General features: G+C 51.2%; 1 protein-coding gene across 3 annotated transcripts in view; it reads right to left on the bottom strand.

Annotated features, from left to right (window-relative positions):
• Positions 1–384: 384 nt before the first annotated feature.
• The window catches only part of ECE1 (endothelin converting enzyme 1), a 131,503-nt gene continuing 115,905 nt past the window's right edge, over positions 385–15,982 (bottom strand). For all 3 annotated transcript variants that reach the window (XM_021668296.2, XM_064363415.1, XM_064363414.1), the window contains 5 exons: positions 11,762–11,872; positions 10,967–11,034; positions 8,886–9,076; positions 5,191–5,286; positions 385–3,247 (listed from right to left, as the gene is read on the bottom strand). In XM_021668296.2, coding sequence (XP_021523971.2) covers positions 3,071–3,247; positions 5,191–5,286; positions 8,886–9,076; positions 10,967–11,034; positions 11,762–11,872 — 643 coding nt within the window. In that variant the 3' untranslated portion in view covers positions 385–3,070. The remainder of the gene's footprint in view (positions 3,248–5,190; positions 5,287–8,885; positions 9,077–10,966; positions 11,035–11,761; positions 11,873–15,982) is intronic.

The raw sequence follows: 15,982 nt of genomic DNA on the forward strand, positions 1-15,982 counted from the left end.
TGCTGGAATTACAGGCATGATCCACCATGCCCGGCCCTCCTCGAACCTTTGACTTTCCCTACTGTCTTCCCTGCCCAAGCATCTGAGACCTGGAAACTCCCTTGCTCGAAGATAACGGAAAAATTATTTTTACCAGGAGGCCTCTTGGACCCAGGTGATGATGTGCATTATTCTCACCAGCAGGGGGTGCTCACACAATCGTGGGTGAAGGAATGGTGGCTAGGGGCACAGGTACTGAGTAACCTTCTGGGGTCTGTCAGGGTCCAAGGCTCCTGCTCTTGGGGGCAGGTGCACCCAGCCCTGAAGAGGCTAGGGTGGGCAACCCTGTGCCAGCCTCACAAGACATACAGCACCGTGGGAGGACAGATACCCAGACACATGGCCCTCTGTACAAGTACTTTATTTCAATTACAATAGTGCCACACCAAAACTACAGTAGCACAAAATATCATAATACAAAAAATAGATTCCCAGCTCCCAACCCCATGTCCACGCACCCACAGAGAAGCTGGCCTAAGGGGAGGGGTCTCACTTTATCTTCCTTAAAGCTCTGGGGCAGATAGTGGCAGTGGCGGGGTGTCCATCCCTGCTGGGCCTGAGCCCTCTTCTCTCCTCGCTCCCTGCCAGCCCCAGCAGACCTGAGCCATGAGTGCAGTCTCCATTCCCTCGGGTCGCACCCCCAGCCCCGGGACACCTGCCTCTGTCCAGGGACTCCAAGCCCATGGTGCTGACGCTGCAGGACCTCCTCCCTCCACATGGAAGGCAGGAGGGCTTGGGGAGGGGAGGCAGAGGACGCCATGGCTGGAAGAAGCCTGCCTCCATGTGGCAAGGACACAGCAGCCAGCTCCTGTTCCTGCTCCTTCTCGGGTTCCTGTCTCCTCTGCAGAGCTACCAGGACTGCCGCGTGCTGGGACCAGGGCCTCCATCTGGAATCCACTCTCGACACCCTGCACCAACTTGGAGGCTGACCCCAAGGTGGCAGGGCTGTCCCTGTGCTGTCTGCTTCCTCTTGGGCAGGAGGATTCCAGCTTCTCAGGTGAGGGGAGGGCACTGTCCAGGCAGGGCTGGGCCAGGGGGCCTGGGCTGCTGAGGTGGGAAAACCTCAGCTGTGGAGGGCATGTGCCGCCCCTGCCTCCGTCCCGGGGCCTGGCTTTTCCACTGGATGGCAGTGGCCGCTCCAGATGCTTCCACTTGGTGGAGCCCATGAATCTGCTGTTGGAGAAGCTGTGTCGCAGGGAGGGGACAGACACCACAGGCCAGAGCGGGTTGAGGAAACTTCCCCTTACAACATCCCCTGGCTAAAAGCATCCCTCAAAGGAGAGTCCATCCATCTAGCTACAAACAATGTCTTGATTCAACCCGGGGTGGATACGGTCGGCAGCCCAGGACGAGTCCAGTGGTTCCACAGCCTCCTGAAGCCCGGTGTCACGGACCTGCAGGCCAGAGCTCATGGGTGGCCATGGGGGGCAGCCCTGCAGGCACTGGGGGAATGGGGCTATGGCCTGTGTTTCCATCAGGACACCTGGGGGCTGCACTGAGGAGCCAAGGGGCATCTAGGGGCAGTGGCTGCCTCCTAGGGGTGGAGACTGGGGGCCGCAGCCTCAGATAAGGCACTAGAGGACCGGTCCCAGGAGCCAGGCCCAGCCATGTGATGGATGATAGTGTTCAGAGGGAAGATTTAGGTCCTGCGGGAGGTGAGAGCTGTTTTCTTTTTTCTTTTTTTTGAGACAGACTCTCGCTCTGTCGCCCAGGCTGGAGTGCAGTGGCACAATCTCAGCTCACTGCAACCTCTGCCTCCTGAGTTCAAGCAATTCTCTTGCCTCAGCCTCCTGAGTAGCTGGAATTACAGGCGCCCACCACCATTCCTGGCTAATTTTTTTTGTATTTTTAGCAGAGATGGGGTTTCACCACATTGGCCATGCTGGTCTCAAACTCCTGACCTCAAGTGATCCACCCATCTCAGCCTCCCAAAGTGCTGAGATTACAGGAGTGAACCACCACACCACACCTGGCCTGTTTTCTCTTTTCTCCTTTCTCTGGGGAAGAGGGTTGGCCAGATAGACCCTGGTGTGGCTGGGCTGGGGGACTGCTGCAGAGAGGTAACTGGCCCGAGATGGACATGGGACAGCCCGAAAATGTGGGGCCGAGAGGGGGACACCTGTGGCCAGCAGTGTACCTCCGATGGAGTCTCACCCCGCAGGGCTCCTGCAGTCTGGATTCAGGGTGCTTGGTGCCTCCAGGTGGTTTTTGAGGGTCCTGACCTGGCCTCATTCTGCCATAGCCATCAGTCCCCTGCTGTGGCTTTGGGGATCAGAACTTCCCTGCTAGGGCTCCCACTGTTGGAGTCGGGATGGGGGCAAGCTAGCTGAAGGGGCAGTGCCCACGAGCTGGGCCCCCAGAGCTGGCTCCTCCCTCCCCTCTGCCTGGCTCCCACACCTCTACTGGTCTCCACGCCTCCGCATGAGGTGACAGGAGCTGAAATCACACATCCCAAGGGCTGAGGCAGCTCTCCGATTCGGAGACTTGCTCTGTGGCCCAGGGCTCCCTGCCTCAGCCCAGCCTCACAGTGAGTGGGGAAGAGAGGGAGTAAGTCAGCGGGGTTTCCCTTGTCCACAGGTTATTTAGAAAAACAGAACATAATAAATATACCAATTTTTTCCTTAAAAAAAAAAAGTGTTTTAAATCCATTTTTCCCTGAAGATTTCCAGTGTATTCCACAATGTTTAAAAAATAGTTTCCCCAAAAATATATCTTGAAAGCATTTGACACAGTGGTATTTGTGGTGTATCTGGCGCTTGTCAGCATGGGGCCCAGGCCTGATGAGCCACCAGCCTGACACCCGAATGCCCGCTGAAGGTGGCGCACGTGTGTGCCTGGGATGTCCGTGTCTTCAAAGGGGATCAGATGGAGGGTCATGTTGAGAGCCAACACTACGGGCTCCATTCTGGCTGAAAACCCTCCAGTGCAGGGAAGCGGGGCCCTGGGTGGCCAAGCGGGCTGAGTGATGCCCTGGAGGCTGGACGGGGGGCTCATCCTCAGCCCCTCCATCTTGGCTGTCTCCGCTTCATCCTTACCAGACTTCGCATTTGTGAGGAGGGTTCATGGGTGAGCCAGATGGGCAGCGGAAGTGTTCTGAGAACTCCTCAGAATTGGAGAGGGAGCCGATGACCCGGAAGCGAGAGGGGCTGTGGGGATCGGTGATGAGGCCTTCGTGGGAGCTCTCGGGTGTGCGGACGGAGCACCAGACCTTTGAAGGGCAACAGGGAGAGGTCAGGGTCACTGCAGGGCCCTGGGGCTGCCACATTACCCTGATTACAATAGCAGGGGAAGCCAGGTGCAGTGGCTCACACCTGTAATCCCAGCACTTTGGGAGCCAAGGTGGGAGGGCTTCTTGAGCCCAGGAGTTCATGACCAGCTTGGGGAACATGGCAAAACTCCATGTCTACAAAAAATTTTAAAAATACCCATTAACCGGGTGTGGTGGTGTGTGCCTATGGTCCCAGTTCCTGGGGAGGCTGAGGTGGGAGGATCACTGCATCGGGGAAGTCAAGGCTGCAGTGAGCTGAGACTGTGCCACTACATTCCAGCCTGGGTGACAGAGTGGGATCCTGTCTCAAAAAAAACAAAACAAGGCTGGGCGTGGTGGCACATGCCTGTAATCCCAGTACTTTGGCAGGCCAAGGCGGGTGGATTGTTTGAGACCAGGTGTTCGAGACCAGCCTGGCCAACATGGCGAAACCCGTCTCTGCTAAAAATACAAAAATTAGTTGGGCGTGGTGGTGCGTGCCTATAATCCCAGCTACCTAGGAGGCTGAGGCAGGAGAATTGCTTGAACCCAGGACATGGAGGTTGCAGTGAGCCAAGATCACGCCATTGCACTCCAGCCCGGGTGACAGAGGGAGAATCTGTCTCCAAAAAAACAAAACCCAGAAAATACAATAGCAGGGGAATGAGCCTCCACCTGATCTTGAGATCCCAGGGAGTCAGGAGGGCTCCCTGAGTGGGTTGGGAAGAGACAGTGGGCTGTGTAGGGTGGGCGTGTGCCACCCCATGCCCGCGGCCTCTAACACAGCTTTCTCCAAACCGTACTCCTCCGGCCAGTGCAGCATCTCTATCTGAGGCACCTGCATTCCATCTGAACAAAGGACTGTGTCCAAACACCAGTTGGAAAAGCCTGGATTTAGTCCAGATATCTCATTTCCTGGGCAGAACAAATTGTCTAATGGCCTGGTAGCTCTGAGTGCCAGCAGAAGGCTACCAGCTGAATGCCGACTGAAGGGATGACCTGGAGCATCGGTTTTTTTTTTTTTTTTTTTTTTTGAGACAGAATCTTGCTATGTCTCCCAGGCTGGAGTGTAGTGGCATGATCTTGGTTCACTGCAACCTCTGCCTCCATGGTTCAAGTGATTCTTGTGCCTCAGCCTCCTGAGTAGCTGGGACTACAGGCGGCCACCGCCACGCCTGGCTACTTTTTTTGCATTTTTTCATAGAGACAGGGTTTTGCTGTGTTGACCAGGTTGGTCTCGAACTCCTAACCTCGGGCGATCTGCTTGTCCTGGCTGCCCAAAGTGCTGGGATTACAGGTGTGAGCCACTGTGCCTGGCTGCGTATCTTAAGTTTAAGAAATCTCGGCCAGGCAGTGGCTCACGCTTGTAATCCCAGCACTTTGGGAGGCTGAGGTGGGCAGATCACCTGAGGTCAGGAGTTTGAGACCAGCTGGCCAACATGGTGAAACCCTATCTCTACTAAAAATACAAAAATTAGCCAGGGGTGGTAGTGGGCGCCTGTAATTCCAGCTACTCAGGAGGCTGAGACAGGAGAATCACTTGAACCCAGAAGGCAGAGGTTGCAGTGAGCCAAGACCACGCCGTTGTACTCCAGCCTGGGCAACAAGAGTGAAACTCCATCTTAAAAAAAATAATAATAATAAAAAAGAAATCTCTAGAACCCTCGAGCCAGAAGGGCCCTGAGTGGTCACCTCATCCTCTCATTCACCAGATCCAGGAATCCCTTCATTAGTACTCCTGGCCCTTCTGTGTGTCTCTCTAATGACAGGGCAGATACGCTGTGCACAGTCCAGTGAGTTAGGATGTTCTCAATCTGTGGGGAACTTGCCTTTTGGCTCTCTGGGCTCGAAACATCGAGATGGCAGCATGTACCATGCGTGGCATGTTTTCCTAATGGACTCACCTGTGCAAAGCCCAGGAAGAAGAGCTGGTTATTGGTGAGGCCCAGAGTGGGCAGCGTCTGCTCAGCCCCGTTCTTCTTCACCCAGTTCTGGTAGGCCTGGGAGGAGAGGACACCAAAGCTCAGGGTTCCCATGGTAGGTGGTGAAGGAGGGGATGGGTATAGAGGTCTCAGGGAGCTCCCCCATGTTGGGGCAGGGACCAGTTTCTGGGGATCTGGGCCTGGGCTCAGCCTAGGGAAGCCCCCTTCTTGATCTGTACTCATTCAGCCCTATGGCTTCAAATACCTTCTATGCGCTGATGGCTCTCACATTTATACCTTCAGCTCCAGCCTCTTCCCTGAGGTGTATATTCAACTGTGCCAGCTGGACAGCCAAGATGCAGTTCAAACTTAACATGGCACAAATAGAACGACAGGACACACACATACACACACACACAGAGACACACACAGACACAGACATATACACAGACACAGATACACACACAGACACACACAGACACACACACAGATGCACACACAGACACAGATGCACACATAGAGACATACATATATACACATACAGAGACACATACAGACATACACACACACATAGAGACACACACACAGACACACACAGAGATACATACACACACAGAGAGACATACACACAGACACAGACACACAGACACACACACAGACACAGACACATACACAGACACACACAGACACAGACATACACACAGACACAGACACAGACACAGACACACACACAGATACACACACAGACACACACAGAGACACACACACAGATGCACACACAGACACACACAGATGCACACACAGAGACATACATATATACACACACAGAGACACATACAGACACACACACACAGAGACACACACACAGAGACACAGAGATACATACACACACACACATACACACACACACATACACACACACATACACACACACACACACACACTTCTTTCCCTAACACAGTCAATGGTACCACTATCCATCATCAGGACACACACACAGACACACAGACACACATTCCCCATCACAGTCAATGGTACCACCATCCATTGTCCCAGGCCCCAAACCCAGAACGCTTCTTCAATTCTTCTCCTTTTCTCAGACCAACACTGACCACTGCTCTCCTTTCCCATTGGTCTACCCCGTCTCTTGCCTGGACAACCTCACAACAGCTTTCTAATCAGTCTTCTGACTTAGGCTGATTCAATTCCATACCCCGCCTGGCAAAGCAACTTCAGTAAACCTCAGGAGGCAGGTGCTGGCAAACCTTTTCTGTGGAGGGCCAGAGAGTGAGTGCATTGGGATTTGTGGGCTACCGGTCACCGCTGCAATGTTTCAATTCTGCTACTACAGCATGAAAGCAGCCACATGGCCAGATGTGGTGGCTCAAGCCTGTAATCCCAGCACTTTGGGAGACTGAGGCGGGCAGATCACCTGAGGGCAGGAGTTTGAGACTAGCCTGGCAATATGGTGAAACCCTGTCTCTACTAAAAATACAAAAATTAGCTGGGTGTGGTGGTGTGTGCCTGCCTGTAATCCCAGCTACTTGGAAGGCTGAGGCAGGAGAATCACTTGAACTCGGGAGGCAGAGGTTGCAGTGAGCTGAGATATCGCCACTGCACTCCAGCCTGGGCAAGAGAGTGATACCCTGTCTCAAAAAAAAATAAAAAATAAAAAAAAAACAGCCACAGACATAGAAACAAATGGATCCAGCTGCGACCCCAAGAAACTTCACTTGTAAAAATAGGCTTACAGCTAGATTTGGCCCATGGGCTGTACTGAGTTGTTTTTTTATTTTATTTTATTTTTGGAGACAGGGTCTCACTCTGTCACCCAGGCTGGAGTGCACTGGCACAATCTCGGCTCTCTGCAACCTCCACCTCCCAGGCTCAAGCGATCCTCTCACCTCGGCCTCCTGAGTGACTGGGACCACAGATGTGTGCCACCATGCTCAGCTAATTTTTTTTGTATTTTTGGTAGAGACGAGGTTTTACTATGTTGCCCAGGCTGGTCTTGAAGTCAAGCTCAAGTGATCCACCTACCTCGGCCTCCCAAAGTGCTGGGATTACTGGTGTGAGCCATGGCACCCAGCCAACTCTTGTTTTATTTTTATTTATTTATTTGAGACACAGTCTTGCTCTGTCACCCAGGCTGGAGTGCAGTGGCACAATCTCGGCTTACTGCAACCTCTGCCTCCTGGGTTCAAGCGATTCTCATGCCTCAGCTTCCCAAGTAGCTAATTTTTATATTTTTACTAGAGACGAGGTTTCACCATGTTGGCCAGTCAGGACTTGAACTCCTGGCCTTAAGTGATCCGCCCACCTCGGTCTCCCAAAGTGTTGGGATTACAGGCATGAGCCACCATGCCCGGCCGACCCCTGTTTTAAAGGATGAGTTGAATCATGTCATTCTTCTATTTAAAAACTCTATCGTGTCTATCATAACCAGAGTAAAACCCAAGCTCACTCCTCAGCCGACAGAGGCCTGGAGTGCTCTGGTCCCTGCTTTCCCTCCACTCTGCCCCGCCCTTCTTCCCATCCTTGGACGTGCCAAGCTTGTGTCTACTTCGTGGCCTCTGCACTTGCTTTTCCTTTTGCTGAGACCATGTCCCCAGCTTTTCCCAGGCTCTTCCTCATCATTTAGGTCTCAATGCAAATGTCACACCCTCCAGGAGGCCTGCCGTGGCCAGCGTCCCCCCATTATTCCTCAGTACTGAGCCCTAGTTTATATTTATCACCTTATCAATAGCTGACGTTATCTTACAGATATATTATGTATTTATTTGCCTCTCTTCCCCTTCTAGCTGCCACTAAGAGTGTAGGCTTGTTGAGAGCAGGATGAGCTTCATACACAGCCCTGCTGGGTAGAAGATTCTCAATACATTGTCACTGACTCGTGGACTTTAAGCAACCTGTCCAATGTTTCTGGGCTCAGTTTGCTTATCTGCAAAATGGGGATTATAATACCTAATTATAAAGCTGCTGGGAATACTCCAAGCCTGGCACTTAATAAGGCTACAATAAATGACGGCTCTATGGATTTCTGCTCTTATTGCCGTGTTTGGGAGGAAGTCCTGTCTGAATCTCTCTGACAGATGCCTGCTTTTCTCTCGTGGCCTGTTACCTCTCACAGCTGCCTCAGCGAACATCTCTGAGTGCCTCTCTGGGTCAGGCTGTGTCCAAGTCGTCTTATCTTCCCAACAACCCAATAACGCAGTTAGTAGCTATTCACAGCCAAGTTAAATTAGGCTCAAGGAGGTTCAGTGACTTCCTCCAGGGCCAGGACTTGAACCCAGAACTGGCCCCATGACCAGTGTTCCTTGCCCTGGCTGCTTGGTCCCCAGGAGCCTCCCAGACCCACTACTGACTGACTTGGTGGTGGCTTCCCCTGCAAAGGTGGGAACAGGTAGGCTCTTCAGGCGGGTCCAGCCCGAGCCCCTTCCTGTGTCTCTGTCAGGCCAGACTCAGAGCACAAAGCCTTCTGGTACCAAGTGCTGCGACCGAGGCCTCCACAGTCAGCCTCTCAATTGGTCCTCACCACCACCCTTTTTGCGGAAGAGGAAATGAAAGCAGGCAGGGCTGCCGTGCCGGCCCCACCTGTCCATGACGATCCTCTACGGACAGGCCTCTGGATGGAGCCAGGCCTGGGCCTGGGCTTGTGTGGGGAGAAGGGCTCTCACCCGATAGGCCGCCTTGAGGCCCCCGTTGTCGGCGATGTTCTCCCCCAGGGTGTGCCGCCCGTTCACCGGCTCCCCGTTCACGCTGTAGTTGCTGTACTGCTCCACCATGCACTCCGTCTGACGCTTGAAGGCCTCCACTGATGAGTTCTTCCACCACGGCCGGAGGTTCCCATCCTTGTCATACTCCCGTCCTGTGGGTCAGAGGGAGGCATTGTGTCAAGGGAGGGAGTGGCAGAGCGGGGACCTGCTGCTCCTCCCCGCTCCCGGTGAGAAGTGGTTCATCTGTCCACCCACATCCTCCAGCCAGCACTGCGAGAGGTCTCTGTGAGTACCGAGGGACGTAGATGGGGTGGCCGGTCAGAGGCAGGAGAGGATGGAGGAGGGAGATTCAGGGAAAGCCCCAGCGTGGCCCAAGGCTTAGTAGGGCTTGGTTTGTTTTCTTTCTTCTTTTTCTTCTTTTTTTTTTTTGAGACAGAGTCTCACTCTGTCACCCAGGCTGGAGTGCAGTGGTGCAATCTCGGCTCACTGCAATCTCTGCCTCCTGGGTTCAAGTGATTCTCATCCCTCAGCCTCCAGAGTAGCTGGGATTACAGGTACACACCACCACACCTGGCTAATTTTTTTTTTTTTTTTTTTAGTAGAGGCAGGGTCTTACCATGTTGGCTAGGCTGGTCTCAAACTCCTGACCTCAAGTGGTCTGCCCGCCTCGGCCTCCCAAAGTGCTGGGATTACAGGCCTGTTTTCAACACTGGCTGAGGGCCCCTGACCCTGAGTAACAGATGCCTAGGAAGAGGCAGATGGAACCGGCTGACCTAGGATCACAAGACAGGCCCAGGCCACGCAAGTCTCTGCCTCTTCCATCTCCGCCTGGGAGTCCCCAAGGCAGGAGGCAATGAGGACGATTTTGGACATTAGTTGAGGAGGAGGGACTGACTTCAACTCCCCTGACTGCAGTTGGACTGGAGAAGTCTCTGGAGCAGTGGAGAAATAGGCATCCCCTGTTAAACCTAATAGGACCCCTAGTGCTCGACAACTTCCGAGAGCAGGGAGCTTTACCACGTTTCACACAATCCTCCCGGTCAACACAGGAGGCTGGAACCATCATACTCCTTTTTTTTTTCTTGAGACAGAGTTTCACTCTTGTTACCCAGGCTGGAGTGCAATGGCACGATCTCAGCTCACCACACCTCCACCTCCCGGGTTCAAGCAATTCTCCTGCGTCAGCCTCCTGAGTAGCTGGGATTACAGGCATGCACCATCATGCCCAGCCAATTTTTGTATTTTTAGTAGAGACGGGGTTTCACCATGTTGGTCAGGTTGGTCTTGAACTCTCAACCTCAGGTGATCTGCCCACCTCAGTCTCCCAAAGTGCTGGGATTACAGGTGTCAGCCACCGCACCTGGTCCAAAGCTAAGACCCTCAGAAGTGAAGGGTGCAGAAAACAGAGGCAGTGGGGCCTGGAAGATGACTGGCCCAGTCTGAAGGGGATCAAGGAACCGGTACCAGTCAGTGGTGCAATCTTAATCATAGTTCACTATAGCCTCAAACTAGGCTCAAGTGAGCCTCCCACTCAGCCTTCCGAGTAGCTAGGACTATTAAAATTTTGCCACCACCCCTGGCTAAATTCTTACTTTCTTAGTAGATAAATTTTATTTTATTTTATTTTTTGAGACGGAGTCTCACTCTGTCACCCAGGCTGGAGTGCAGTGGTGCAATCTCAGCTCACTGCAACCTCGGCCTCCCAGATTCAAACAATTCTGCCTTAGCCTCCTGAGTAGCTGGGATTATAGGCACCTGCCTCCATGCCTGGTAATTTTTGTATTTTTAGCAGCGACAGAGTTTCGCCATGTTGGCCAGACTGGTCTTGAACTCCTGACCTCAGGTGATCCACCTGCCTTGGCCTCCCACAGTGCTGGGATTACAGGTGTGAGCCACCATGCCTGACCTAATTTTTTTTTTAGTAGAGATGGAGGTCTTGCTATGTTGCCCAGGCTGGTCTCCAACTCCTGGCCTCAAGCAATCCTCCTCTTAAAGCACTGAGATTACAGGCATGAGCCAACGTGCCCAGCTAGAACCTGTACCTTGATCATCAAAAGCATGAGTCAGCTCGTGGCCCACGACGACACCGATGCCACCAAAGTTTAAGGCCCTGGAGGGAAGGACACAAAGGAGAAGGTGATGCTTTGAGAGGAGGGCCTCTCACTCTTGCCCAGGTATGTGACCTTCACTTCCTGGGCTTGGAGACATAACAAAATTCCACAGGGCTCTGTGTGGATAGGGGTGTGGTCACAGCCTGAGTCTCCAGCAAGGCCCCTGAAGCCCAACAGAGGCTAGGCAGAGTCTGTGTGGTCAGCTGTGCCCACTGGGCACCACGCACTGTGCTAGATGCTCTACAGACTGAACGGTCCTCTTCAGTCTTTCCAAAAGAGTTAGCAATGGACATCACTGACCAGCTCTATTCATGAGTAATCCAAGGCTGGGAAGGGGTCAATTGCTTTGCCAAGGGCCACACAATCATCAACTAGCAGAGGTGGGATTCAAATTGAGCCAGCAGCCTTAACCCTCCCCACTCCCTGGCTCTGACTGTGTTAGAACATTGTCACAGGGGCGTTATGTAGGGCTCTTGATTCCATGAGACGCTCCCAATAACCCACTGTGCAGGACTTCCAGATCTCAGAGACCCCTGGAGGGAAGGAAGGTGGGTGAGGATGTTGCTTCCTCTGCAACCTCTCTGACATCCCAAGCCACCTGGACCACTGGGGCAAAGATCACATGGTGAGATTGGCTTGGTCGTATGGGCCACAGGGCTGAGCTGGGCTGGGAGTCCACTGAGGGCTGGGGAAAGAGTTGGGATAGGAGCAGCAGAGGCAGCCTACTTGGGTGAGGAGCGGGTGTAGAATGGTGCCTGCAGGATCCCAGCCGGAAACACAATCTCATTCTTGGTGGGTGAGTAGTAGGCGTTCACCATGGGCGGGGTCATGCTCCACCTGCAAGCAACACGCATTCATTTGGGAGGCCTCAGCACAGGGCGGGAAGCAGGCGGAGACAGCATGCCTAGAGGGCAGCTTTGGGATTGGAATCAAGGGTGTTTAAAAATGAGGACGCTCCCTCACCCCAGGTCCAAGTGCACACAAGTACAAGGACATCTACAGAAGGACTGACTGTTTTTTTGTTTTTTTTTTTTTTTTGAGACGGAGTTTCGCTCTTGTTACCCAGGCTGGAGTGCAATGGCGCAATCTCGGCTTACCGCAACCCTTGCCTCCTGGGTTCAGGCAATTCTCCTGCATCAGCCTCCTGAGTAGCTGGGATTACAGACACACATTACCGTGCCCAGCTAATTTTTTGTATTTTTAGTAGAGATGGGGTTTCATCATGTTGACCAGGATGGTCTCGATCTCTTGACCTCGTCATCCACCCGCCTCGGCCTCCCAAAGTGCTGGGATTACAGGCGTGAGCCACCGCGCCCGGCCCAGGACTGACTGTTTTGAGACAGGCTCTCGCTCTGTCGTCTAGGCTGGAGTGCAGCAGTGTGATCGTGGCTCACTGCAGCTTCGACTTCTGAGCCTCAAGCCACCCTCCTGCCTTGGACTCCCAAAGTGCTGGGATTACAGGCATGAGCCACTGTGCCTGGGTGAAGAACTGTTTTTTAGGAGAAAACTAGAGAACACCTGACTGTCTACAAATAAGGAATCAGTTAATTAATGATGTCATATCACACAGTGGAATACTGAGGCCCTAAAAAGAGCAGGAAGGACTATTATATTTTGAAGCATCAGTGAGCAGTGGCTCACGCTTGTAATCCCAGCACTTTGGGAGGCTGAAGTGAGCGGATCACTTGAGGCCAGGAGTCAAGACTGGCTTGGCCAACATGGCAAAACCCTGCCTCTACTAAAAATACAAAAAAATTAGCCAAGCGTGGTGGCCCACACCTGTAATCCCAGCTACTCGGGTGGCTAAGGCATGAGAATTGCTTAAACTCAGGAGCCAGAGGTTGTAGTGAGCTGAGATTATGCCATTGCACTCCAACCTGGGCAACAGAGCAAGATTCTGTCTCAAAAAAAAGAAAAAGGAAAAGAAGAGAAAAGATTTTGAAAAGTTACCCATCATCAAGGCTTGAACAGTATCTATTAGCAGTTCTCAAAGTGTGGGCTGTTGATACGTGGGTGGGAGGGTCCTCAAGACCCTTTTAAGGGATCCCTGAAATTGAAACTATTTTATTTATTTGAGAAGGGACTCTTGTCACCCAGGCTAGAGTAAGCAGTGGCGTGACCTCGGCTCATTGCAACCTCTGCCTCCTGGGTTCAAGTGATTCTCCTGCCTCAGCCTACCAAGTAAAGCTGGGATTACAGGTGCCCACCACCACCTCTGGCTAATTTTTGTATTTTGACTAGAGATGGAGTTTCACCATGTTGGCCAGGCTGGTTTTGAACTCAGGTGATCTGCTTACCTCAGCCTCCCAAAGTGCTGGTATCACAGGGGTGAGCCCACTATGCCCAGCCGAAATCAAAACTATTTTCATAATAACATTAAGATGTGATTTCCCTTTTCCATTGTGTCACTTGCATGGATGATGCAAAAGCAACAGTGGCTAAACCTGCTGGAGCCTGACATGATCCAGGGCAGCTGCGGTGGTTGCTGAGCCCAGAGTTCCTCACTAGCATCTTCACTTACAACATCCTTGATGAAGCAGCTTATTTATTTACTTGTTTATTTTGAGGCAGAGTCTCACTCTGTTGCCCAGGCTGGAGTGCAGTGACGTGATCTCGGTTCACTGCAATCCACACTTCCCAGGTTCAAGTGATTCTCCTGCCTTAGCCACCTTAGTAGCTGTGATTACAGGTGTGTGCCATCACACATGGCTAATTTTTTATATTTTTAGCAGAGACAATTTCGTCATGTTGGCCAGGCTGGTCTTGAACTCCTGGCCTCAAGTGACCTGTCCACCTTGCATCCCAAAGTGCTGGGATTCTAGGCGTGAGCCACTGCCCCTGGTCATAATTATTAATTTCATCACATCTCGATCCCTGAATACAAGACTTCTTTCTTTTTTTTTTTTAAGAGACAGGGTCTCGTTCTGTCACCCAGGCTGGAGTGCGGTGGCATGATCAACTACAGTCTCAAACTCCTGGGCTCAAGCTGTTCTCCCACCGTAGGCTCTCAAGTAGCTGGGACTACAGGCACTTGTGACCATTCCTGGCTGATGTTTTTTTTCTTTTTTTTTTGAGATGGAGTCTCGCTCTGTTGCCCAGACTGGAGTGCAGTGGTGCGATCTCGGCTCACTGCAATCTCCACCTCCTGGGTTCAAGTGATTCTTCTGTCTCAGCCTCCAGACCAGCTGGCATTACAGGCGTGCACCACCACGCCCAGCTAATTTTTTGTATTTTTAGTAGAGATGGGATTTCACCATATTGGCCAGGCTGGTCTCAAACTCCTGACCTCGTGATCCATGGCCGCCTTGGCCTCCCAAAGTGCTGGGATTACAGGTGTGAGCCACTGCGCCTGGCCTGTTTTTTAAAAAATAATGTTATAGAGGTGGAGTCTTGCTGTGTTTCCCAGGCTGGTTTTGAACTCCTGGGCTCATTGAGCGATCCTCCCACCTCAGTCTCCTGAAGTGCTGGGATTGCAGGTATGAGCCACTGCACCTGGCAGAAGACTTTTTAATATTCCATGTGACCAGTGGGAAATCCACATATAAAGCATTCTGCTTTTTTCATGAAACTCTGATGGTACTTTTGGGCTGACTGGCAAACTACAGAATTTCAGACTTGGAGATCTGGCAGATGTTTTCTTTAAAATAAATAAAGTGAGCTTATCACCTCAAGGAAAACAACTCAGCCATCTGTTGCCGATGATAAAAATATGAGTTTTTTTAAATGTTGAATTTTTCAGGCAAAAATTAAAGTTCTGAAAAACTTGTATTCCGGGGTCGAGATGTAATGAAATTAATAATTATGACCGGGGGCAGTGGCTCACTCCTGTAACTTATATTGGCTACCACAAATTTGACAGCTTATCAATAACAATTAGAGGCTTTTCTCATGAGGTCAGCAGTGATATTAACAAATGTGAATTTTTTTCTGATATTGTATAATGAAAGTATCACCATTTGGAAGATCTGTAAAATTCAGTGAACCGTTGTTCTCCAAATGACGAATGTATGATGTCACAAAATCACACCTGGGTAAAAGATCCATTCAAAATGCAAGAGAGACCAATGGATTTTAGTGTAATGGAGTATGAAAAGTTCATGAAGGCTGGCCATGGTGGCTCATGCCTGTAATCCTAGTACTTTGGGAGGCTGAGGTGGGAGGATTGCTTGAGCCCAGGAGTTTGAGACCAACCTGGGCAACATGGTGAAACCCTATCTTTACAAAAAAATTACAAAACTTCCAGCCTGGGTGACATGGTGAAACCTATCTGTACAAAAAATACAAAAATTAGCCAGTTGTGGTGGTGCACACCTGTAGTCCGAGCTACTCAGGAGGCTGAGGCAGGAGAATCACCTGAGCCTGGGAAGGTTGAGGCTGCAGTGAGCTGAGATCACCTGGGTGATAAAGTGAGACTGTCTCAAAAGAGAAAAAAAAAAGTTCCTGGATGTGGTTTCAGATTCCATATTACAATTAACCTTTAAAAAACGATCACTTTTTGAGTTTTGGTATAGTAGCTGAATAACACACACAAGTACCTGAAAAGACTATTAAAATATCCCTCACTTTCCCAACGAAATTCCTGTGCGAGGCAAGAATTCTTTCTATATATCAAAACAACATATGGTAACAGACTGACTGCAGAATCAGATATGAGAATCCAGCTGTCTTTCTTTAAGTCAGACATTTCAAACATTTGCAAAAAGTAAAATGATACCTCTCTTTTCATTAATTTTTTGAAAAGTTATTGTCCATAAAATTTTAATAAAAATCAGGGCCCGGTGTGGTGGCTCACACCTGTAATCCTAGCACTTTGGGAGGCCGAGGCAGGTGGATCACCTGAGGTCAGGAGTTTCAGATCAGCCTAGCCAACATGACGAAACCCCGTCTCTACTAAAAATACAAAAATTAGCTGGGCATGGTGGCGGGGACCTGTAATCCCAGCTACTC

This window comes from Aotus nancymaae, unplaced genomic scaffold, assembly GCF_030222135.1.
Source record: "Aotus nancymaae isolate 86718 unplaced genomic scaffold, 86718_ANA_hifiasm-v0.15.2.pri h1tg000053l, whole genome shotgun sequence".
Classification (NCBI taxonomy): domain Eukaryota; kingdom Metazoa; phylum Chordata; class Mammalia; order Primates; family Aotidae; genus Aotus; species Aotus nancymaae.